At 59.6% G+C, this 25,800-nt stretch overlaps 1 protein-coding gene across 1 annotated transcript in view; it reads right to left on the bottom strand.

The window, feature by feature from the left end:
* SYT7 (synaptotagmin 7) overlaps positions 1–24,513 on the bottom strand; it is a 59,550-nt gene extending 35,037 nt beyond the window's left edge. The window contains exons 1-2 of the mRNA XM_058306187.1: positions 24,277–24,513; positions 23,754–24,159 (exon numbers count right to left, since the gene is read on the bottom strand). Of these exons, the coding sequence (XP_058162170.1) occupies positions 23,754–24,159; positions 24,277–24,513 (643 nt within the window). The remainder of the gene's footprint in view (positions 1–23,753; positions 24,160–24,276) is intronic.
* Positions 24,514–25,800: the final 1,287 nt, after the last annotated feature.

The following is a 25,800-nucleotide window of genomic DNA, read 5'->3' as shown; positions in this document are numbered from 1 at the left end:
CCCCCAGGACAGCCGCCCTTCCCCTCCATCTGGTCGCAGCACCGTGGGGAACAGGACAGAGCTCTGAGCCCCAGGTTCTGTTCCCAGCCCTGCCTTGCTGGGTGATTTTAGGAAGTCCCTTCCCCTCTCTGGGCCCTCAGTTTCCTCCTCTGTAAAATGGAGGGCATTGTGCCCCTCAGCCCCCCAGGTCTTCACAGGCCTGTGATCCTTCCAAAGGAGCCCCTGCTTCTGCACGGCCTTCCTGCCCAGCACTCTTCCACCCACCTCCTCACACACGCACCGAGCCAGAGCTCCAGCCAAATCTGGCCCAAGGATAAGGATCAATTCCTACGGTCCCTCTAAAGCCATCTTCCCTATGGGCATGAATGGACCCTCTTAAGTATCTGGCCAAGATTCAGCCACCCTGTGTATAGCCAGAGGGGCACTGTCCAGAACCCTCTGACCCTGCCTCTCCTCCTTTAGCAGAAAGCCCACCCAGCTGACCTCTGCACACCCCTGCCCTCTGCAGCCCCTAGGCCCCTCTGAGCTCTCCTCCGCTTCCCCCACCCCGAGCCCCATCTCCCTTGTTGGCACCACAGAGCAGCTTCCATCCCACCAGCTCAGGTACCAGAGACGTCAGGAGGGAAGCCTCCACCCTGCTCTGGGAGGAAAATCCCAGGTTCTTATCCCATCCCACCTCTTCCTCACTGTGTGGCTTTGGACAAGTCAAATAACCCCTCAATTTTCTCTCCTGTAAAGTACGGATTAACTTCCCCTGCCATCCTCCCAGGCGGCTGTAAAGATTAGCGCAAGTCAAGGGTAAGGAAGGCAAAACCGTCACCAAAACTGATCACATGGGAAAGGGAGGAGAGAAAGCAGGGTGTAGATGCACCGGGTTGCATGCTAAAGCCATGGGGACACTTTATTTATAGACAAGGTATCGTGGGCTCTTCTGTGCTGTGATGATGGTAATTAAGAGTTGACGATATCCGTCTGGCCGCGGTTCCTGCGGTTGTAGCATCGGCCGCCCTTCCTCTCCCTGGCCTCTCTTGCTTTGCCACGGCACCCTGTGCTCCCAGGGCCCTTTGGGCTCACTCCCACCACAGCGTCCGTACCCCCATGCAGCTGGCCTCCCACTGCTATCCCTAAAATCTGGTGAGGGTCCACTTTTTCCTTTCTTTTTTTTTTTTTAGTTTTTATTTAAATGAAATTGAGATTATATAAATGTTACATAAAAAAATATAGGAGATTCCCATATGCCCCACTCCCTACCCCTACCACACTTTCCCACATTAACAACATCTTTCATTAGGGTGGTACATTTGTTACAATATGAACACATTATTGGAGCATTGCCATTATGTGTGGATTATAGTTTACACTATAGTTTAAACTTTCTTCCACACAACATTGTAAGTTATGACAAGATATATAATGGCCTGTATCTGCCATTGCAATGTCTTTCAGGACAATTTTTTTTCTCTCTCTATTTTTTTTTTAAATGTTACATTAAAAAATATGAGGTCCCTATATACCCCCATCCCCCTCACCCCACTCCTCCCACATCAACAACCTCTTTCATCATTGTGGGACATTTATTGCATGTGGTGAATACATTTTGGAGCACTGCTGCACCACATGGATAATGGTTCACTTTGTAGTTTACACTCTCTCTCATTCCACCCAGTGGGCCATGGCAGGACATGCAATGTCCAGCACCTGTCCCTGTAGTACCACCCAGGACAACTCCAAGTTCTGAAAATGCCCCCACATCCTATCTCTTCTTCCTTTCTAACTTCCTGAGACTCCCAGCTGTGGGGAACGGCCGCCTTTGCCCAACCCCCACCTGTCCAACCCCCAGGCCACCTTGCCGTCCCCTGTCCCAGGTCCAAAGCCTCAGTCACCAGGAAGCCCCTGCACCCCATTCGCTGCCAACCTCAGGACTCACAGCATCTATGAACTCCGACCTGGGGCAGCCACTGCGCCCCACTGCCACCCCAGGTGAGGAGTGCAGCTCTGCAAGGCTGAAAGGAGCCCGTTGGCCAAAGCCCTCAGCCACATGGGCAGCCCCCGAAGCTCAGGGACAGGAAAGGGTGCCTTCCTGGCATGGAGCCTGCACTTTTCCCAGCTGTCCCCACAGGAACTGGCCTCCACCCCACAGGGAGGGTCTGAGCGGTAGGGGAAGCTGTGCGGTCTGGGAAAGCAGGTGACCCCCGCACCTTCCTTTGTTGAATTCGCTTTAAAAAGAAGGAAACTCCATTCTTGTACTGAGCTTTCTTTAGCCGCCATGTCTTATGACTCTTTCCTGAGGCACAAGGGAGATGGGCTTTACCCACAAGCAACTGCCACTCAAGCGGCAAAGACAGGCAGGAATTCGGCTAATGATCTCCTAGCGGGCAGGGTTCCAGAACCAGAGAAGGACAGGACCCCCAGGCAGGGGCTCCAGGCCTCACAAGACCTGTGTGAGCGGAGAGCGCCGCCCCCTCTTGGCTGAGGGGACTGGGACACATGTCTTAGCCAGGCAGTGTCCCCCTCCGCCCGAGGACAGGCCGTGGAATTCATTCCTGCAGAAAGGCTGACTACGGCTGCAGGCTTTTCTTTCTCCAAACATTAATGTGATGAAATAAGGGGACTTGAAATCCTGCATGTCATCTGGGGAAGGGTTGGAAGGGCTGGGGGGTGGCTTTGCCTGGAAAAGACTTGACGGGGACGTGAGAGCTGTCGGTCAGTATTTGGAGGCTTGTCGTGTGCCCAAGGGAGCTGGCTTGTTCCCAGGGACGCCCACCACACAGGGTAGTTGCTGGCACTCCATGGATGGGTGCCATTATTATGGCTATTGGTGTTCATTTATGACAGGGGTAAACAGAGGGCCGTGGTCGTACAAATGAAGATGCGACTGACCTCGCTGGACAAGGGAGCTATCTGGGAAGGCTTCCCTGAGGAGGTGGTGTTTGATGTGGCCTGGGAAGTGGGGGAGGCAGAAGGCAGGTCATGATGGGCAGAGGGAACAGCAAGAGCAAAGCCAAGGAGATGGGAAGGAGCGTGGTGGCTGGGGGGCTGGGGAGTGAGGTGGTGGAGAGCAGGCTGGGAATGAGAGTGGGGCTTGTCTGTCAGGCTGAGAGCTGGTTTGATCCTTAGGCCACGGGAGCCAGGGAAGATTCTGAGCAGGGAGGGGCAGGAGGGGATGTTAGCAAGCTCATAATCCAGCAACTATGGTAGGTGGCCAGTTGAAGGTCACTGCCATGCTCCCCGTGGGTTCCTTGGTCCTAGTGCCCTCTCCACCTATCACCAGACCTCTTGGTCATGGGCAGAGAGTCACCTCCCTGGAACCCCCACACACACAAACACACAAAAGAAAACAAACAACTCTTCTCCACCCCTGCTGTAGGCTGGAGAGCCCCTGGGGATGACAGAAGGCTGCCCAGAAACCAGTGGCACACACGAAAGTGTCCCCAGAGAGCAGAGGGAACACCCATCTTAAGCATCTAAAATTCTGAGGACACAGCAGAAGGAGCACTGGGTTTGGAGTCTATGTCACTGACCAGCTGTGTGGTCATCTGTGGGCAAGGCATTCAACCTCTTGGGATCTCAGTGCCTTCATCTGTGAAGGGCTGACCCTTCCTTGCTCCCGTGATGAGCAAGGTACTCCAGATGCTCTAGATGCAGCAACAGCTCTACATATGGGGAAATGAGGCATGAGAGGTCCAATGCCGTGTCCAAGGTCATCTAGCTAGTATGTGATGGAGCCAGGATTTGAACCCAGGCAGTCTGGCTCAGAGCCCAACTCTTTGCCTTGACACCACCCCTGCTGCTGCGGTGGAGAGTTGGCTTTCAAAGTGTGCCCTTTGGAACCCTTAGGGTTCCCAGTAATCTCTCAGGGGCTATGGAGGAGGGTGCCGAGCAGCTGAAGCTGTGGCTCCCCCAAGACCCCTTTAACCAGAGCAGTGGCATTTCCCTCCATTCCTCATCTTGGACTTTTGCATAAAATTCCATTTGAAGAAAAAAATGTGTTGCTAAGAAAGGTCTGAACCTCCTTGGACTTGGTGACCCAAGGGTTCCTGTGTCACACGAGGGGATGCTGCCGTCTTCCAGCTGGTACCTCCCCTACCCAAGATTTCCCAGCCCTTCAGCATCCCTCGGAGAGCCCTGGAAGCCAGGGTGAAGCAAAAGCTTGCAGTTACAAATTGCATTGATGTCGTGAATAAAAGTGACATGACGTCCTTGGCCAGCACACCCTCAAGCAATGTTGTAATCAAGGGGCACAAGCGTGTTCTCGCCTGCCAGCCAGAGTGAAACCCTTCCCAGACTGTGGAGTCACTGTGTCCTGGGCCAGAAGGGACTCGGAAGTCATGCAGCCAGGCCCCACAGATGCACAACCCCCCCCTCCCCGGGACAGCTGTTGGGGACAGGACGCTGGTCTGCAGGTGGCAGGCCCTCCCCAGACAGGCATCGTTAGGGAGGGCTGCCAGGCCTTGTGCTGAGCTGAACCTGCCTCCCTAGAACTTACCCCCGTGGTCCTAAGCCTGCCCCCCGGAGCTGCTGGGCACAAGCTGGCTCCCTTGGCCACATGACAGGCCTCCAAATCCTGGCCGACAGCTCTCACGTCCCCTTCAAGTCTTTTCCAGGCAAAGCCGCCCCAGCCCTTCCAACCCTTCCTCAGATGACATGCATGGTTTCAAGTCCCCTTATTGTCAGCACATTAACATTTGGAGAAAGAAAAGACAGCAGCCGTAGTCAGCCTTTCCACGGGGCTGAATTCCACAGCCTATCCTCGGGCGGAGGGGTCATCCTGGGTCCCGGGGGGAGACACGCAGACAAGGGCAGAAAGCTAACATTGGGAACCCTGGGAGGCAGGGTGGGCTGGGAGCGGGGCAGAGCCAGGCCTCCTGGGTCCAAACCCAGGGCCACCCTGGGAGTGAGGTGTCAGCTAGGACACGTCTCTGCCCGCTCTGTCCGGGCCTGCAGCTGGCATGTAGCCGATTAGCTCTCGGGGCTCATCAGGATCCAACCGAGTCCTGTGTGCTGTGCCGGCTCCCGTAGGCAGAGCCCGTGAAACCGCACGGAGATCTAAGGGCAGAGCCTGTTCCCGGGAAAGCAGACAAGATGTGTCGTCGTCGTCCCCTTCCCCCCCCCCAGTCTTCCCCTCTGGAATGGCAGCTCCATGAGGCAGGACTTGATCTCCAGCTCACCACCGCATTTTTAGCACGGCGGACAGCGACTGGCTCATAGTAAGGCGATCAATGACTACTCATTGAAAGAATGAATGGGGAGGAATCCCAGGTTTCTAACAATGCTCATACTCGCTACTACTTATTAAGCACCTGCTATGTACCAGGCTCCAGGCTCCAGGCTCCGTGAGGGCAGGGGCTTCATCTGCTTTTGCTTACTCGAGGATCCTCAGTGATGCGCTGGAAGCGCTCGATAAATATTTGTTGACTGTTAAATGCCTGCGTGTGTTTTCTCACTTGTCCTCCAAACAAGATGGCAGAAGAGAGATGGGAGCAACGGCTGGGACCAAGTTTGGGCGTTTCTCTCTTTTACGCACACACACATGTGTGCACTCACACCAGGACCCCTTCTCTTCTTTCCCCAGGCCCATCTTTGCCTGACGAATTCCTCCATGAAGCCTTCCTAATTTCCCCAGAAGGAATTAGTAACTCCTGCCTCCAAGCTCCATCACATGTGCCTGCATCTTTCTTTTGGAGTATAGCGAGTAAGCGCAGGACAGTGGAGCCAAAAAGCCTGGGCACAAATCCTGGCTCCCATACTTCCAAGCCATGTGCTCTGATCTCTTCGTGCCTTGGTTTCCCCATCTGTAAACAGTAGCTAATACTAGTACAAGTCTCATAGGACTATTGTAAGGTTTAAAGGAATTCGCATTTATAATGTGCTTAGCACAGTGCCTGACACAGAATAAGTAGGCAATAAATGCAAGCTATTATCATAGCATTACCACGCTGTGCCCTGTATTAGAGGTATCTGGGGCACAGAGTTGGCATTCATTGAGTGTTGATGAAATACTGAACTGTATACACCTCTAGTTTTCTCCACCCAGCAGAAGTCAGGAGTCATGACTCACTCAACGGTGCACTCTTAACTGCCTGGGACCTGGGCAGGGCCTGCCCAGGAGCAGGTACCAGCCTACAGCAGGGAAGGGGGAGGGCTGAGGCCTGGGGATGTGGAGGGCAACAGCTGGACGCCGGGCTGGGCCTCAGGTGTGAGCTGCAGGCCCGACCCTGTCTCTTGCCAGGGCTCTGCCCCCACTCCCAACTCCCTCTCATCTCCTCAGCGAGCCATGATTTATGGATGAACAGAATCAAACAGGGCCGCTGGCTGCCGGGATGCCCCGGGGAGCTGCTGGAGAGGGAATGGACTTCTGAGGGCAAGCTCACCAGGCATGCAGGGGGCACGAGGAGGGGAGCCAGAGGAGGAGCGGCTCACACTCAGGGCCCTGACACAGAACCCACAGCCACACGGGCCACGGCTATCCATCCCTGGCACACACACTGACGGCTCACCCCACACTCACACGCAGGCGCGGGCCACGCCAACTGCCCCAGGCCCGGACCCCCACGGTCACAGGCATAAGCCCGGCTCCCTCTGCCCGCCACGAGATCAAGGCGCTCACACCATTCCTCTGGCCTAGCCTGCTCTCCCCACGTCAGTCTCTTGTCCCCTCAAATTCTGTCTGTGTTTCTGAGGCAAGGCAGTAGAGCAGGCACGAGATTTAGAGGCAGATGACCTGGGTTCAAGTCTCAGCTCGACCCCTGGCCCTTTCTGTGTCCCAGACCTGCTGGGCCTTAGTGCTTCACCTTCAAATGGTGGCAGTCACCCCTGACCTCCTGTGACGAGGTACAACAAGGGCCAAAAAACGGTTAACGTTCACTGAGCTGTCCAACGTCACACTGTACGGGGAACCTCATGTGCATCATCTCATATGATCTCCAAAGTCAGGCACTGTTATTACGCCTGGAAGAAACTGAGGCATAGAAAATTAAAGCAACTTGAGCCTGTACTTTACCGCCATGCTATAGCTGCCTCACTCTGAGCTAGCGGCCGTGAAGGTGTCTGTTGAGTGATGTGCTACCACCCAGCCACACCCAGCTCTCCTCCTTCCCTTAGCAGCCCAAGCAATTTCCATACCTATGAGGCTTTGCACAAGCTGCTTCCTCGGCCTGGAAAGCTCTCCCTTCCATTCTCTACCTTCAAGGCCCCTAGACAGAGGTGGCCCTCATTTCCTCCCAAATCCTTTATGCCTCCCCTGTAACTATGGCAATTCACCATTGTGGGTTAACAATGAGATCTTCCTAGACCTCTTCCCTTCTGGGATCACCTGAAGGACCAAGATTCCAGATGAGTCATCTCTGTAGCCCAAGGCATGGTATAGAGGGGAGGTGAGATTAATACTTGCTAAAAATGCATGAAATTATTCAAAGCCCCAAGGAAGCCCACCTCCTCCACGAAGCCCTCCCTGATGACAGGTACTCACAGCACTCTTCCTTCTCTGAACTGGACTAGCTGACTCTCTGCAACTCCCTTTTCATGGGGTAGCCCTGTCCCCCGCAACAGAACCAATGGAGTGAGGTCCTGTCTTCCCGTTGCTTTGGGTCTCACACAGCCTCCAGCCGATGCTGCAGAGCAGCCACTGAACACGCTGGAATCTGTGCCCAAAGATTCTTTCTCCCGTAAGTCTCATGCTCTTATACCCTCAGAGACATGCACACACCCCTATACCCAGGACTTCACCATCACCCCCACGCCCTCCTAACCTAGAGGTTCTTAGGGACACCCCCAGGTTCTAGGCCATTGCTCTACATACCAAGTACCCTTAATCATAGCAGCTAATGTAAGCTCAGTGTACAATTATGCCACAGCCTTTAGAGGAAGGAAACTGAGGCTCACAAGGATTAAACACTTGCCCGAGAGCACACGGCAGAGGAGAGGTGAAGCCAGGCCTGGACCTGGGGTCTGTAAGACCTCAAACTCTGCGGCTCTCACTCTCGTTCCACCTTAAGAGAGCTGAGCCCTCGATGAAAGGTGCTCCGGGGATAGTGGGAAGAGAAGAAAGAAACCGAGTGAATGCAAAATCACGAACAGCCAAGGAAAGGGCTCCACTTTCCTAAGCTTTTTACCAACTGGGAGCCATGTGAGTTACCCCAAGCTCTCCAGAGACCACTCTCTCTCTTTCTCTTTCACACACACACCTGTTTCCTAGGGCTCCTCGCCCGTTAGGCTGGCCCAGCCCAGGGCCTCAGTAGAGCCACCCTCAGTAGACTGAGGCTCACCCCACCTGACGTCCTGGAATAGGCTGGGGGCTAGGGGCCTGGGGCTGGGAGCAGGAAGAAGAGGAGGGTGGGGCAGCCCGAGAACTTGCCCAGGGCCCTGTCTCTGACTAGGGTGCAGCCACTCTCCCGGAGATAAAGCAGAGTGTGGTGGGGGTGGCTGAGGCTGGCTGCTCCACCGCGCTCCCATCCTGATCGGGTCTCCTCCCACCCTACGCATCCCTTCTGCTCTAGCATCCGCCCCAGCGCCCTCCCCCATCCCTTGGTGGCTGTGGAATGACGTTCAAGGTGGAAAACAGTGAGAGCTGGAGTCACAGGTTTCCATAGGCAGCGCCCCTCTACGTTGTGCATGCTGAGCAGATGGAAATGGGGGATGGGGGGAGGACATTCACAAGTGGGCAGAGCCTACACCTAGCCCCAGGACTGCTGGGGGGGGGGGGCATTTTTGGTCCCTCATCCCCATCCTCACCCCAACACACAGAAGAAAGCCAGAAAGGGGCAGGATTGAAGAGAAAAGAACAGCAAACCAGTGAGCTACAGCCAGGCCGGGGCTCATTACCAGGCTGAATTCCCAGCTCTCTCTCCATCCAAAGCCTCCCCCTACAGACCACCCACCTTGGGTAAGAGGGAAAGCTTATCCCTCACTGTAGGAAAAAGAAAATAAGATGGGCGGAGAAAAGGAAAAAAAAAAGAAAGGAAGGGAAAGAAAACCCAACACACACTCATTTCCCAGGAAAGCTGGGCCTTGGCCCTGCCCCATGCCCTCTGGACATTCTTTCTGAGGGTCCTTTAGAAAGCACTTGGAGGCGCCCACAATCCCTCCAGCCTTGCCCGGGGCAGGATCAAGGCTGGAGAAAGAGAAGGCCCGAGGGGAATTGTTTTGGAAAGTTACAAGGAACTGAAAATAGGGGCTTAGCACGAGCAAGCCTCCTCAACCTTGACTGTAATAAAAACAGATAATGCGTGAGTGAGCTAGGGAGAGTGCTGGCAGGGGCCGCAGAGGCCGGCTGGATGCAGACGGTTTAGAATTCAGAGGGGATGCCAAGTGAGTAAACAGCGAATGAAGGATTATCTGGACCGGCCAGGAGCCGTTCCAGCAAGAAATTGGACGGGGACATGTCGGGATCCACAAGCATTTTGACTCTTCATCAGGGAGCGAGGCCTGGCAAGCTATGAGGGCCTTGTCTATGCCTTCCCCACCTCTGGTCTCTCTCTTCCAGCAGAGAGCATGGCCTTGGCAATAACCGCTCACATTTGTACAGCGCAGAATGGTTTACAAAGTGCCTCACAGTTACTGAGGGTTTCACATCCATTATCTCAGTTAATGGAGGTGATGGGGTGTCCTCTGTCCAGTGACCCCACCCGGCTTCTCACTACAGCCACACCCACCGCCCACAAGTCCTGGTTTTGGCCGGCCTAGTGCAGCTGGCTTCAGTCCACAGCCTCAATGGAGGGGTAGGGGCAGACAGGCCAGCTGCAGACCCCAGAATGCTGCTGTGCCTGGCAGTCATCGGGGTCAAAGCCATTCAGGTTGGACAGAGCCAGGTGCCAGCTCCGAGGGGGGAAGTTCAGGCTGAAGGGTATCCAGCCAGAAGTCATTCTGGAACCTGCTGCTCTCCCACCCACCCTGATCCCAAAGCTGATGCGCCACCTGGGCAGCTGTGAAAACGATCACGTCCATTACAGCAGCGGGAGCCCAGGAAAGGAGGCACACAGACGGAGGGCCTCTTCACCAGGAACGCAGAGTGGGGGCAGGATCAAGGAAGTGTGATGATTAAGTGCAGGCCTTGACCACCAGTTACTCCTATGAATAATGCATTGTTGTGCCTTCGTCTAAATCAGCATCTTATTGTTATTAATAATACACGGGCTGCAAAGAAGCTGGGATGGGAACGGTGTGCTATATTTCATTCGAGGATCTCAGAGCACTTAAGAGTTCCTTGGGCTGATGACTCAACTCTACCTCCCCAAGCCACAGGCTTATTTACAGGCCAGGGCCCCTGTCCTGCCCAGACTTCCTCCCACCTGAGGCTTGGAGTCACGACGGCCACTGAGGCTAGGACTCTCCCATCCCAGGATTTGGATCCTTGACCTGGGCTTCATCTTTACCTGCTCAAGGGATCTTGGGGAGACAGCATAATGTAAAGTAGCATCAGAGATATTTAGAGAGGAGGGAGAATCCAGGTATGGGAGAGATGAATGGAGAGAGAACCCAGAAGAGAGGAGATCTGAGTTCAGTCCTGTCACCCTGCTGCTGTGTGACCTTAGACAACTCACCCAACTCTCTGGTCCTAAGACTCCTCATTAGACTACCAGCATGCCTGAGATTCCCTTTTGAAGGTGCCCTTCTACCATTTTCTGGGGTATCATTTGTGTGACAAATATAAGGACTGAGTCTCCGTGCGCCCCCAGGGCTCTGTCCGCGGTGCTGAATCTGACCCGAGAGAAGGTGTCTCTGTCCCTGGTGCTGAAACAGAACTTGGTCCCTGGGTTGTGCCCTCCTTCAGGCCGCCCTTTGCACTGCCCCTGAAGAGAGAAATCCCGGCCGCCAGAACCTTTTCAGAATCGCCCCTTCCTCTGCCAACTCCTCCCTGATCACCCCCAAGCTGAAGCCGCGGCAGCGACCAGCCAACCTCGAGTCCTCTTTCCCAGGGTCAGGTCTTCAGATGCCGAGAACCCGAGGTCAGCAGTCCGACGGGGACAAGAACAGCCTCACCACTAACGTGAATGCCACACCCCATTTCTGCCGGGGGATCCCGCAGCACTGCCTCCTGGCGATCAGCGCGGGCACTGCGCTCCGGAGCTGGGACCCAGAGGTGGTTCCCAGTGGTGGCACTGAGTGGGTGGGGAAGGAACGGCAGTCGGTCTGGCCACCAACACCCCCTCACCCCTCCCGGGGCAATCTAGTGGTCTGAGCTTGCCCATTCCAGGCACGGACCAGTCAGAGCCACCTCTGAGCACCACGCTGACCTGGGCTAGGTGAAACTTCCTGATCCCTTCTCCAAGGTGGGTGGGGTGGGTTTGTTTAAACAAACATCAGTCTTGCCTCGTGCTGCTGGGCCAGTCCCACTGACAGCAAAACAGGCCCCAGGGCAGAGGTCCCCTACCCACACCCACCCAAATAAAAGGCTGGCCCACAGCCCCTCCCTAGGAAAAAAGTGGAGTGTCAGGGGAGAAAGCCAGGGCTGCAGCCCACTCCTGTCCACACACCCCCCTCCCCCCAACTCAGGGTCTGGTTGATAATCAGCCTCTCAGGAATTCCCCCCACTTCCAAAAACAAAAAGCCAAACAAATGAAACCACCTGAAGACAACACCCAAAACCACAGCCTCTCTGGATCTAAGCAAGGAGTAGCATAATAATTTTCACTTAGTCTATATCATACCTACTATCATTTATTGAGCACTTACTATATGCCAAGCGCTGTGCTAAGAGCTCTGCAAACACGATCTCCTTTAGCCTTCCCATCCCTGGGAAGAAGCATCATGCTCAGCATCCTACAGATGAGGAAAATGGGGTCCAGAGAGGTGAACTGACAGCTCAGGGTGGCACCACCAGTGAGTGTTGAAACTGGCACGAGAAACATCTGTGCGCTCTGAACCGTGCAGGTCAGCACTCTCCACCTCCTGATCCTTCCATGTTCTAAGGGCCTCGCTGCCCCTTAGGCTTCTCCAAGACCACCCCACCCCTCTGTCACCCTCATCACCCTCGCCTTGCAGCTGAGAGCCACATGGAAGAAGAGAGTCACAGCTCATACTCCTGCAGCACTCTACAGCCTGCTACGTGCTTTCCCAGGCTGGGTCTGAGTCCACCCTTGTGACACTGAGGGGTGAGGCAGGCAGGGACAGCCCTTTTCTGATTTTACCAAAGAGAAAGCTAAGGCTCGAAGGAAAGACTGGCTTCCCCCAAGTCACAGAGTGGGTAGTGGAGCCAGATGAAGATGGTGTGACTGCAGCCCATGAGCTGAGTGGGAGAAGGGGGTCTTAGGGGTTCTTATCTCTGGTGGGACCTCACAGGACCCTGACCCAGGCTGCTTCCCCGCTCCTGTTCCTCAGGGACCATCAGCTGCTTCAGCTCTAAGTCGGAGACTCAGAGTCTCATTCTAAATGAAATTTTTTTCCAGGCAATTACCTCCTGCTAATTAGGAGTCAAGGCTGCCATTCCCTGGGCCCTGGGCTGACCCCCTTTCTCAGCTCTCAGTGGTGGTGGTGGTGGGGGCGGTTCTTGAGGTCCTGCGTAGCAGCACCAGCCACAGGCACTGCGTGGATCAGGGCCCTTTCATCTGCAGGAGGCCAGGAAACTTTTGAGGGTAGTGGGGCTTGTGGAAGAGCAAGGAGCCGCCAGGACTGGAAGAAGGGAGGTGGGGGTGCTGGGCAGGGAGGGGCTCTGAAGGGGGAGAGTCTCAGGGGACAAGAGGCTGGATGGAGCCTACACATGCCCGGGCAGAGTAAGAGAGAGAGAGAGACTTTCAGAGCAGCGAGGGAGCCAGAAGGAGCCAGAGAAACGGGGACACGTTGAGGGAAGGAGAGAGGCATCGCAGGAGCCAGAGTAGCAGGAGGGAGAGAAATCTCCTCTCTGCAGAGGGCGAGGAAGGGAGAAGACACCCCAGAACATGGTCAGGACAACAGAACTGGAAGAGGCAGAGAGAGAGAGAGATGCCGGGGGACTCCAGGAAGGGGAAGGAGAGAGGAAGGACAGGGAGGAAGGAGGAATTGCTGATGGAAAACCCCAGGGAGAAGGGGGAGGATAGCGGGGGAGGACGGCTGGAGTGGCAGCTCCCAGGGTCCCAAGAAGGGCTCTCTCTATGTCACTGTCCTTGAGCCTCCCCCAATGTCAGTGCCCAGCCAGCTGGGCTTGCACACCCTTCTACGCAGCCACAGGTGCGGGCGGGCATGACAGCAGGCCACCAGCCAGCTCAGGCCCCAGATGGTCCACTCACCCAGGGCAGCCGGCTGACCTCCCTTCCTGCCAACAGCCACCCCCTCCAGCGGGCTGAGCCAGGGACCCCCCTGGGTCACATGGCAGCATGACCAGGAGGCTCTGGGACAGTGTGGTCCTAGCCTCTCCACCTTCCAAGCCCAGAGAGGGAATGGTCCTGGTCCAAGGTCAGACAGCAAGTGGGCGAGGAGGCCAGGTGCAGAGGGCTCAGGGGCTAAAGGGGTGAGTCCTGTTCCCCCCTGGGCAGAGGGCAGCACGCGAAGATGAAGACAGCCTTGCTTTCCAGCCAGGCAGTCCCTGATCAGTCTGAGCCCAGTGCTGTGAGGGGTGGCATGTGGGAAGGAGCAAGAAGAGCCAAGGGCTGGGAGGGAAGCAGAGAAAGTCACCATTGACACAGCACTGGCTGCAAGGTTCTGCATGGTTTCTCACGGCAGCTAGCACTGCTGAACACTTCTAGGCACCGTGAACCAGCCCTAGCAGACATTCTAGGTGGGATTCCATTGACCCCCACAGCAACCCGATAAGGTGAGTATAAGGCGGGTATTCCTGCAATCCCATTATAGGGAAGAAACCGAGACTCAGGAGGCTGGCGTGATTTGGCCAAGCATGCAGAGCCAGCCGGGGGTGTGGTTCTAACTCAGATGGCTGGCTACTTTGAGGCCACTCTCCTGAGGCCCGCTCAGGGGATTCTCCAGGCTCTCAAGATCCCAGCCCGGCCCTGACAGAATCGAGGTCCCAGACACCAGTGGGGCTGCAGCCCTGAATTTTGGGGGGCTTCTTTTGGCCCCAAGGGGGACAGTACTATGAGATCCTAGACTTGAAGCAAGCCCTGTCTTGAGGCACTGAAGTCTGGGTCCTAGTCTTGGCACCGTCACTAATTTGCTGTGTGACTTGGGGCAAGTTACTTGCCCTCTCTGGGCGTTGGTTCTGCCACCTGTAGCATCAAAGGGCGAGACAAGATAATAAAAGCTAACGCATCGATGGTGCTAACCCTGTGCCAGGCATGGCTCTAGGCAGTTAACATATGTTACTTCCTCGGCTTCTCCCAACAACATGCTCAAGCATGTGCTATTATTATCTCTATTTTACAGAAGGGGGGATGAGGCACTGGAAGCTTTAGGACCTTGCCCAAGGCGGATCCGGGCCTTGAACCCCGTGCTCTGTGCTCTTTAACGCCACTCTGCTTTGCTGCCCTCAGGACCCTCTCAGCCCCTGCTTGGTGGCCAAGAGGGGCCCGCCACGTGCCCCTGCAAAACATCCTGCTTCCACGTGGGAGGCACAAAGGCGGTCTTGTGTCTGCATGAAAAGACATGTGCTTGTGCATGCTTCCACCATCCGTGCAGTCACCTGATCTGTACCCAGGAGAGCCCCACCACATCACACATGTCCACGAGCCTTCAGCACCGAGACGGGCAGGCCGACCGCGGGAGGGCCACGTATGCACACTGGTGCAGGCCGAGTGACGTGCTGCAGGGCACAGCCACGTGGCAGGGACGTGGGCCACCACACCCCTTCTCCTCTCCGCCCCCACCCCCCGCTAGTGCCTGGGGGGCTTCCATGTCACACCGTGTCCCCGCCAGCACCTCCATCCATACTGCCTTCCCCCAACTGAAGTAGGCACCTTCCCTCGGCAGGAAGGAAGCCGGCAGGAACCCAGCCAACACGTGGGTGGGGAGGGGGAAAGAGGCATTGCCAGGAGGTTCTCGGGGGCCTGGGGTCCAAGGCTCTGGCCTGAGACCAAGCCCCCTGCGCTAGGTCTGAGCACCTGAGCTGAGCTCCCAAGACCCTGGCTATCCAGTTTCCTTCTTTGTCATTGCCAGATACGGGGCCGGAGGAGGGGCCCGCGCACGGAGGGTCTGCCGTCGCTCCCGAGCAGGACCGTGGGTCTGTGAGGGCTCCCCTGGCCAAGTGATCATCCCACTCTGCTCCCCCCCACCCCTTCCCTGATCCCTGCTCTCGCCTCCCCCTGCCCAGGCATCTCGGAGTTCTGGGTATTTTTAGGCCTCAGCTGACAGGCTGTGAAATCGCTCCCTTCGCACTCCCCAACCAGGCGGGGGCTGGAGAGGGAGGAAGGGGGTTTGGGGGTGGGGGGCATACCCAACCAATTCATCAGACTCCTCCAGGGCTGGCAGGTGCCAAGCAGGGAGTGAGGGGTACCCCCTTCTCTGGGCCTCCCCTTGAGTGAGGGATCTCTCTACACTGGCTGTAAAGAGGGAGCCAGAGGCGGGGTAGCAAGGAGGGTCACTCCAGAGACCCGAGAACAAAGGCTGGAGGGGACACCCCAAGCACTGATGGAGGTGCTGGGGACACCATCTGAGTCCAGCTCTGCGGCCAGGACCAGTGCCCAGCGCCCACTTCCCAGTCAAGGGCCGAGAGACAGGTGGCTCAGCTCCCAGCGGGATTCCGGGAGCACTGGGCCATGGTGCGGGTAAAACGTAGGCCTTAGAGGCAGGCAGACTTGAAATCTCATCCTCGCTCTGCTAAGTGACCTGGGCAGGACCCTCCACCTCTCTGAGCCTCAGTTTCCTCATCTGTAACAACAGTGATAATAATATCTCCCTGCAGGGTTGCTGCGAAGATCAAATGAGATAACGGATGTCAAGCGCCAGGCAATCTGCAGACCCACTGGGTACTGCTAGAAGATTCTCCCTTGCTGCTTCTCCTGGCCTGCACCCTTCTTACCACCCTTCTCCGGCTGGCTTCCTTACCAGGAGCCCCCGAGGCAGCAGCCGGCAGTTCATCTCCTTGGTGCCCACCTGATGCCCTCCCCGCCAGGGGGACAAATCCCCAGCCTCCCCGTGATAGGGTGGGTGGGCAACACAGATCATCCCCGCCTCCCCGCTTCCTGCCGGGGGGGCACACACGCACACTGTGTGTGCACCCGGACCCAAATGCCAACATGCGTGTGTGCTGCCAGCACCTCCGTGTGAAGGCGTTTGCCCTGGGACAACCTCCGAGGGAAGTGGGAAGACGTACCCAGGCCCTGCTGTGAACGGGCCCCCGTGCCAGGGGCCGTGGGCATGGAGAGGGAGGCGGCCCGCCTAGTTGCCGTGGAGACAGGTTGGCTCTGGTGGGACTCTGAAGCCCAGGCCTGGCAGCCGGAGCAGGAGCCACGCAGCTCGCCCAGGACCTGGCCCTGATGCCCGCGGCCGGGGTTGGGGTACCCCTCCATCCTCGGACGCCTTCTAGTTGTGTCCACGGGGCCCTGGGCCCTGAGCCAGCCTCCCTGTGTCCTGGGCACCCTGGCTCCACATCCTCCTCTGGGAGGCCCTCTCTGATAGCCCACCTCCTAGGTACGCCCCTTGGGGTGCTCGCTCGTGCCCGTCTGCAGCAGGCTGGCCCCCTGACTGCCCATTCCACGCTGCCAGCTCTCTGAGGGCAGGCCCCCGTCTGGCTTGACCCTGCAGGCCTCTCCATGTGGGGGCTTGGGACTCAATCCAGCGCAGGTGAGAGGCGGAGGAGGGGCCGGACAGAGGTAAGGGCAAGTCTGCTGATGGCTGGGACTCTAGTTCCAGATACCCGCCAGCCTCCGGGCTCCCCGCCTTCCACACTGCCGTGGAGCCAGTTCTTCAGAGTCTGCTCAAAAGCCACCATGGCTCTCCGTTGCCTTAATAACCACCACCGCAACATGGTTTTCCTACCTCAGGATGCCAGGTCCATCCGATCTGCCCCACAGGCCACGTTCAAGCACGCAAGCACTGCCTCAGCTGGCCAAGACCTGTCAGACTGTGTGTGGTCATCCCCACCCATCTGATGCTCACCTCTGCTCAGTCTTCCTTTCAGACCCAAGGCCGTGAGCCGTGCGCTCTTGAGTCTGGTGGGGCTGGAATCTCAGACCGCCTTCTAACTGGAAGCACCCACTTCCCAGGGTGGCTCAGAGGATGGACGAGCTCCTGCACGGCGGGTGCTTAGAAGGGCACCTGGCACAGGATGAGCGCTCAACCCGCCTTTGATATTCTGATGGTAACGCGCCGACACCGCCTCTGTGAAGCCCTCCCTGACTTCTTCCACCAAGGCTGAAACGGGCCTGTCTTCTTCGGAGCTTCCGGAACCCTCATCCCACATATCAATCATTCGGGCAGGATCGTGTTGACAACAGCTGCCGGTGGTTGAGTGTTTACTACGTGCCGGGCTCTCTGCTAAGCTCTCTTCCCGCGCTGTCTCCACTCCTCCTCCCCACCAGCCTGGGAGCTAAGGACCGTCATCAGCCCATTTAACAGACGGGGAAACCGAGGCCAGACTGGTGGGGTCTCCTGCTCCAAGGGCACAGCAGAGTGTCTCTGCCAGGATCTAAAGGGATAGATTTTGACTCCAGAGCCTGAGCTTAATCAAGCCATCCTCCCCCTGCCCCTCACCCCCATGGGCACACATGGGACCACTTGCTGCCATCATCGCTAGCGTTATGAGCGGAAGAGGGGAGGGGGTGTGTGGTGGGTGATAGGAGCCAGGCCCCCCTTTCAGAGCACGAGACCCCCAATCCCGGAGAAACAAAGTGAGGACTCAGAGGGGCCCTGGGGCTGCTAAGGACCGGGGTCAGAGGCGGCCAGGAAGCATGCAGGGGGCCCCAATATCTGGGCCTGGAGCACTCGGGGAACCCGTGGGGCGCTGGGTGAGCCAAAGCTGGAGGCGGCCGGCCCAGGCCCAGGTCGGGCAGAGCGGGAGAGGGCATGCTGGGTGCTGGCCGAGGCGCCCCGCTCTCCGGCCCCGCTGACACCACCCCATGGTAATGAGACGGATCCAATTTGTGCCCAGAGCCCCGCCGGGAGCAGCTGCCGCGGCAGGGTTTGAAATAATTTAATTGGACACATTAGCCACACGGCTCTCTCCTCCGCTCCTCCTCGCCCAGCGCCCCTCGCGTGCTCCCACACCTCCCACCACCCTACTCTGACTAAGGGCAGGGTGCAAGGTGCGAGACCTCCCCCTGCACCCCTGGACCGGCCCCTCGGCGCCCCCTCCCCTTTCTGCTGCTCCTGGGGGCTTTAGGACCAGAGGGCCACGCGGGCTCTGCAGCCCCCCCATGCTCCCCTTTCTCTGCTACAAGCAGCAACCTTGGAGCTGGGGCACAGGCCTGTCCCTCCCGTTTCCCCCAGTGGCCAAAACGGGGTCATCCCCATTCTGTCCCAGCCAGCCCCGCAAGCCCCCAGGCAACTGCACTCCCGAGAAGGGCACCGAAGGAACGGGGCCAGTGGCCCGTGCCAAGTCTACTAGCACCCTTGGGCTCTGCCACTGTAAGGCTCACCACCTCAACGGGGCGCTGTCCTCCCTTTAGGACTCTGGAGGAGGGAGGCACACACCCTCACAGAATCAGACAAAGCCAGCTAGAGCCAGTCACACCCACACACGCGCGTGTGTGCACACGCCCGCGCGCTGCCAGGCCCACACGCCGTCGTGCAGAGGCCCGGATCCGCACGCCCAGAGGCACCCACAGATCGCCCCCCGCCCAGCCGGGCATGCCACACAGCCAGGCGAGGACCTGTTCCCAGCAGAGGGAGGCGGCAGAAGCTGCCAAGCCAGCAGGCGGGAAGGCGTGGCGGGGCCAGGCCAGGTCCCTGGAGGGCACAGGCCCTGCCTGGCTGGGCACAGGGCCGGGGAGGCGCCCTCCCCCCGCGCTTTCTGTCATAGCTCCCCGCGCACCTCGACGCACCTCGCTACAAATACACTCATTAGCTGCTGTTTACAGCCGCCCGGCGCGCAGATGCAGATGAGCGCAGCTCTTACAAGCTGTCCAGCTGCCGCCCGCCCGGCAGCCCCTCCCCGCCCGGCACGCACCTGAAGGTACACACACCCACGCACAGATACACACGTGTGTGCGCGCACTCAGACACGCAGAAGCCTGATGCTTCTCCCCACTGGGCCCCACCCACCCCTCCACCCGGCTGTGGCCCCGCTCACTCAACCACGTGAATTGACCGATCCCAGCTCACCACCCCAATCTGCTCGCGCCCCAGCCCCTCAAGCGGCACACCTCTCCCAAGGGGGCCCTTCCTGGCCGAGCTGCAGAGCCCCCCGGCTCCCAGCGGGCCCGACGCACCAGCCTGCCTCTCAACCCCCTGGGTCCAGAACTCCAGGCGCAGGCTCTGGGCACCATCCAGCCCCTTCCACAGGTCCACGCTGTCTGCCAACTCTGGGCCAGGCCTCAGGGAATTCTGCGTGGGTGAAACCAAAGCCCTGCCCTCCAGAAACAAGTTGGATGGGGCCCAGCAGGGCTGCTCCCGCTAACCTGGAAGGTTCAGGGGCCTCCGTGGCCATGAACCTGGCACAGTTCACCAGGCACCACTGGCTGGCGTTCCCCGGGCCAGCCAGGTGGGCACCCGGGCAGGGCCTGGCACGGGTTGGCTCCGGCACCCGGCCAGACTGGTGACCTGCCCCGAGAGGAGGGCTGACCTCCCCGGCCCGCATGGGCCGCCTGCCGGCCAGTGCCCACAGGACACCTGGGAGCCCCTGCCCACCTGGGGGGCCTCAGTGCCTCCGAGGAGGCTCCTATGCCAGCGGCGAGTCCTCTGCTCAGGATGGGGCCTCCCGCCCCCCCCGTGTCCCCCTCACTGGCTATTCTCCCTGCTGTTCCCGGCCTCACTTCCCTGGGGGAAGCAGTTATTGAAAACGGTCCATCAAATTCAATAAGGAATCAAGGTCCTGAGAGAACAAGGAGGCAGGGAGGGGGAAGAGGGGTGGGCAGAGACGAGGGGTGGGGGAGGAGGGGCGCCCTCCACGCCTGCCTCTTCCCTCTGGACTTCTGCAGCAGCAGGGCTGGAGGGGCGAGAAGGGACCAGCCCCATTGATATTCTTTGTCACCCACAATGCCCCTTAGGCATGAGCTTGGCACGAGCCTGGGGCAGGGCCTAGCTGCCCAGGGCCTGTCCTTGCTCACCTGACATCCACCTGTTCCCCTGCCTTCCAGCTGTCCCCTCACCTGTCCCCAGCAGACCTGTATGTCGCCGCCCCAATCCAGCCAACCCTAGCCCCTCTCCCCCAGTGAGGATGGGTTTTGGGCCATCTCCCACATCACCACATCCAGTTCCTGAGCACCAGATTGCTGGATGAAGTGTCTCCACCAGATCACCCAACAAGCACGAAGCAAGGCCAAGAGGCACCTTGTCCTCTACGGTAGCACTGCCCGTTGGGGGTGCTGGCCGCCCTGGCCCAAGCCCCACGGGAACTTTTCCCCTCCTGGCCTGGGTCCCGGACTCCGGCCATGGCCAGCTGGGAGACCAGTAGATCTCAGTCGCAGACCCAGGCCCCAGCCCAGGGTGCAGGCTGGGGAGGCCTGGGCTGCTGCAGACTTGGCTGGGGGCAGAGGGGACCAGCAAAACGGCAGGCACACCCCAGATCTGCCCTTTCAGCCGTACCCCTAACTCCGGCCCGCACACCACGGATCAGCTCCTGCCCCTAACAAGTACCCAGCCGATGAAGGGTCGGCCTGGGCAATTCCGGGGATCCTTTGGCCTTGAGCTTGGAAGCCCTTGATGCCCCATCCCCTGACTTCCAACTCAAGCTGCCCTGCCCCCATGCAAGGTAGCACCTGTCTGCCTGCCACATGCCAGGGATGACCGGCCTGGCAGAGGAGCTGTAGGGGGCAGAGTCTACTAACAGGTGGGACAAACTGAAGCTCCAGGCACTGTTGCCCCCGGGAGAGTGGCTCGCAGAGGGCCCTCAGGTCCTGACCCGTCTCCCAGTGCGGCTGCACCGGCCCAGCCTTTCCTTCCCTGGCCTTGCTCCCTCGCTCACAGCAAGGTCACCTCTCCTGCCTTCCTCCCTGCCTGCCGTCCTGCCTGCCCACTGCAATGCTGACCCCTGCAGGCCTGCTGAGGCTCTGCCCCGCCTGGCGACAGGCGATTGGGGGTGGGCATGGGGCGGCCTGGCCCAGCCCGCTAAAGGGTGAACAGAGGGTGAAGGCTGGAGGTGGCGGTGGGGCAAGCTAAGGATGCTGGGAGGGGCAGGTGGGAGGCTGCAGGCACGGCTGGGGGAGGCTGGGCAGTTTGCAGGATCCTACGGTGTGTGTGTGGGAAGGGGCAGCCCTGCCTTCCCCACTGGGCTCCGGTCTTTTTCCACAGTCCCTGGATTCATCCTAATAGACCAGGGAGTGAAGGGCCCTGGGGGCCAGGGGGCCAGGTAGGGGAAGGAAGCTGCACCTGTGGGACCTGTGGAGGGAGTGGGGTGAGGGAGGGATTGCCCAGGGGAGCCCTTGGAGCCGGCCTGGGGTGCAAAGGAGCAGGAGAGCACCAGAGGGAAGAAAGGATTGGGCTGCTGGGGTTCCTGGGAGTGGGAAAGGGAATCAGGATGTAAATGGCACTTGCTCCTCAGGAACAAGAGGGGAGAGGGACTGGAATTAATTTGCGTATCTCACTCCCACCTGTGCCACCCAAAGGAAAATGGTCAAATGGCAGTGGGGAGCAGAAATGGGGGCACAGAGCCCTGGCTTGGGAGGGAGGCTTGGGTGGCTTGGGGTGAGCTGGGGAGGGGAGGTCTAGCCTGGAACTGTAGGGCTCATTGGAGGTGGGGCAGGAACGCCTGGGGCCACCAAGGTCTCTGACCCCCTCCGAGTCCCCAGGGCACTGGGGTTGAAAGCAGCCTCTGTTCTCCAGGGGGACTGCGGACCCCGCCCCGCCAGGTGCTCACACCAGAGAGAAGTAAACCTCAGGCCCACCCCTTTCCCAGCAGAGCTGCCCCATGGCCGGGGTGGGCAGGACAGGCCCCCACCCCTTCAAGGAGGGAGAAAAGGAGAGGTCTGGGGGGCTGCCGGCATGCCACAGGCAGCACTGGGGTCCAGGCCCCTGGCCCAGAAGACACCAAGCATGCTGTGGCTTTGCGGAGAGAGAAGAGGTGCTCGGAGGAGCGGTGATGTCACGGGGCCCAGGCGTGGGGTGGGAAGAGGGAGGGAGGGGATGGTGCCAGGGCCCCAGACCACCGGCCCAGCAGAGAAGGGGAGGCTGTCAGTCTGGGAAGGCAAGGGAAGGGGCCAGCCCCACTGCATGTCCCCCCTCTACTCTCACTCCCCAGGTCTGGTCTCTGAACTTGGCTCTTGGCTTCTGAGAGGGTGGTCCCAGCAAGGAAACAGCCCTCCCTTTCGTCGCAGCGCTGGAAACTGGCAGCCTCTTGGAGGGAGATGCCAGGGTAGGTGACCTGGATCCTGACAGGAGAGGGAAGGGTCTCCTAAGGCAACACCCCTATCAGCCCTCACCTAGAGGACAATTCAAGAAGGGGAGGGAGGGCTCCAGAGCGGGGCCTGTCTCTCCTGTCCTTACACCCAGGCGCTGAGCGAGGGTAATGCCTGGCGCCTGGTAGGATGTCAACCAACTCTGGCTGAAATGGGGGTGGGAGCAGACTCTTACGGAGGCAGGGACAGGCTGAGGCTGCCCCTAGAAGGGAAAGAGCAGATTCGGGGCTGGGCAAGAGTGGGCAAGGCCAGCACCCATCAGGCTGCCCTCCCGGGCCCCTAGGTGGAGGATCTTAGGAGCGACCCACCTCCCCCAGCATCCTGCCCCCAGGAGGTGGGCAGGAGGGAGGCCCAGGGGCTCTTCTGGGTGCAAGTCCTCAGGCTGGGGTGTCATGCTTTCAGCGTCAGAAAGAAACCCCAGGATGGAGACCCTGATGCCAGAGCTGTGCAGACTGGGGGTGCTGGGCCTGGGGTGGGGCACACCCCAGGTGGGAGCTGGGGACTGAGTCTGGGCAGGAGCTGCAGGGGGCATGCCTACAGGTGGGCACTGGGGGAGGAGGTGCCAGGAGCCAAGGAGGAAATGGCAGAGTAATTTCCAGAGGAAGGAGGAAAGACTCCTCAGCTACAGCTTCTAGGATGCCAAGCAGACGTGGGCTCCCAGGCCACTCCCCGGGATGGGCAGAAACGCAACCGAGAGCGGCCCCGGGCCCTCCTCATCCCTTCCAGACAGGACTGGACCGAGTTTGGGGGTTCTTAGCTTCCCCCCTCCCAAGGCTAGAGAACGCTCCCCTGCACCCCCATTCTCACCAACCTCCGCCTGCTTTCCCTGCAGAAAGCCCTGACCCCCGTCTCAGCTCTCCTGCCGCCCTCCCCCAGAAGCCCCCCTTGCCGGGCTGCCGCACCAGATGCCCACTTGTCCCCTGGCACCCTCGCAATTCACAGCTGGCACCACCGATGCCACGCCGCTCTCTGTGCCGCCAACCTTGGCCAAAAGCTGCCCGGGATCATCTCCACAGGGTCTCCCCAGCGCTGGCACCCCCAGGGCACTAGTGCTGCGGATGCCCGGGGTGCCTCCGAGGGCACTGCCCGGCTCCCGCGGGGGCAGCGGCTCCTCGCTCCGCCACACACGTTGTCCTTGGCTGTTGGGGGGGGTTGAGAGGGGGAGGTCCTTGCGGGGACACTGCGAAGCCGGCGCCGGCATCAAATCTGGCAGTGTCCGGACTGCGGGCGGCCGGGGTCCGGGGACGGGGACGGGGTGCGGGCTGGGGTGAGCCTAAGAGGGAGACCCGTGCGGCTCCGGCGGGCAGCAGCCCCGGGCTGGGACTCCGAGACGGCGCCCGGCGCTGCCGCCGTCCTGCCCGCCGGTGCGGGGCGCCCCAGCCCGCGCGGGGCCGCGCTTACCTGGGCTGGCCGCCTCCGGGTCCCGGGTACAATGGTCCCCGCGTCGCCGGCTCCCTCCGGGCTCCTCAGAGCCGCCCGCGGCCGCGCGCTGCTCCGCCGCCGCTGCAGGACATGGGGGCCGGGCGACCCCCGGGGGCGGGTCCGAGGGCTTGGGCCGCGCGGGCTGCACGGGGCCGCGGAGCCGGGGAGCGGGGGCCACCCGCCAGCCCTCCCGCCCGCCCGCCGAGCACAGCCGCTGCCGCCGCCGAGCCGCCTCCCTCCGGCCTGCGCGCCGCGTGTGCGCGCCGGAGCGTGTGTGAGTGTGTACGAGGGCGTGTGTGTGTGTGTGTGTGAGCGCGCCCCGGGCACCGCCGGCGCCGCCCGCCCGCTGCCGAGCTCCGCCGCCGCCCGCGCCCGCTGCTGCCCGCTGCCGGCCGCGCGCCGCACTGCAGCCCGCGCCCGACCGCCGCCCGGAGCCGCCCCGAGGGGCTCCGCCGCCGCCCCGCGCGCCTCAGTCGCAGCCCCCCGCGGGGAGTGCGCGTGCCTGGGCCCCTGGAGCGTGCGGGTCCGTCAGCGCCGCGCGGCCCACCCGGCCGGTGCGCCCCGGACTGCAGCTGCCCCGCACCCGGCAGGGCCGCCGCGCTTGGACTCCGTTCCAAAAGGCGCGGAGATCACAGGCCGGGTTTTTTGCTGCGTGGCGGCTCGAGGGCGTCAGCTCGCGACTGGACTCCGCGGAGGTCTGGAGAAGGCGGCTGGCGTGTCGGAAAACCAGGACTGGCATGTTTGCCAGCGCGGAGCCTGGATCTGCCTCTTCGGCAATTCCCCGACTGCCTTCCCCGGAGCTCGCGCGAGGCTGCAGCAGAAAAGGTCTAAGATTTCCGCCCTCGGGGCGGGACGGGGTCTAGTGACCTTCCCACTTAACCCAGCCCCTCATGAGAAGGAAACAGCTCTTTCAGCCCCTGCTCGCAGCAGCTCCTCCGGCCCCCCTTCCTTTCCATGGCCCAGGACCACAAGGAGTAGAAAGGAAATCCCTCCTTCCTCTTCTGCTCCTGGGGCTCTCTTGGCTCTTTCCACCCCTCTGCTCACTCCGGACAGTTCAGATCTGGAGGATCTGAGTTCTCCTTTCTCTACATCACTGGAGCTATTCAATTCTATGGCGAGGGAACCCAAGGATTTAAAGGTCTGAAACACTGGGAGTTGCGGGCACAGAGACCGCCCTGCACACACCTACACACCTGATACCTCCACCACTACCACCCCCAGACAATACACAGGCATACACCAGGCACACAAATGTGCCTCCCACACCAAGGGACAGATGCTGAAGCTTCACACAGCAGGCTCCTGCCCCTACCCTGCCCCAGGACGAGGTGGCAGAAGGGCAAAATTCCTGGTCCTGTGGCAGCACTCGCCCTCCCTTGCCCTGAGAATGCAGTTCTCTGGTGAGCCAGGCTTGCCAGTCACGGATTCTACTCCCACCCCGAGAATCCACTTAACTGACTTTATACTGCACAACTCACACCCAGCCACACCTCCACCTTCCGAGCTCAGCAGGCAGCCAGCACCCACAGGGACAAAGCTCCGCCTCAACTCTCCTCCAACACACACACACAGACCCCGTCCCCTTGAACTCACACGGAGCCTAACACACACACACACACTCACCTCCACCCACATCTTTTTCCGGTTGAGAAACAAATAAGGAAATTCCCCAAGCAAACCTCCACGAAGACTGTTCTGGTGGAGAACAGATTTCCTTGGATTGAATGTTCTAATTAAAAAGGGAAGGAAAAAAAGGCATGTGTAGGTTCTAGCCTACAATTTCTTAGTGATCAGTAATTCCAGCCCTGACCCTAGGTCAAAGGTCATTCTGTCCCACAAACCCTGCAGCGGAGAATCCAGGAGTTATCCACACCCCGCTTTGGGGCCTGGCAAACCCCAGAAAGCCAAATCAAATAGTCTGGGACTGCAGGGACACCAACCTTGGTCCTCTCTCCTCCGACTCCCAGCTCCCCCTCTCACTTGCCCCCAGAAAAGAGCAAACGGTGCAGGCTGCCCACCACCCCTC

Source organism: Dasypus novemcinctus, chromosome 10, assembly GCF_030445035.2.
Source record: "Dasypus novemcinctus isolate mDasNov1 chromosome 10, mDasNov1.1.hap2, whole genome shotgun sequence".
Taxonomy (NCBI): Eukaryota; Metazoa; Chordata; class Mammalia; order Cingulata; family Dasypodidae; genus Dasypus; species Dasypus novemcinctus.
Note: the sequence above shows the minus strand (reverse complement) of the source record. Positions and strands in the feature narration are given on the sequence as shown.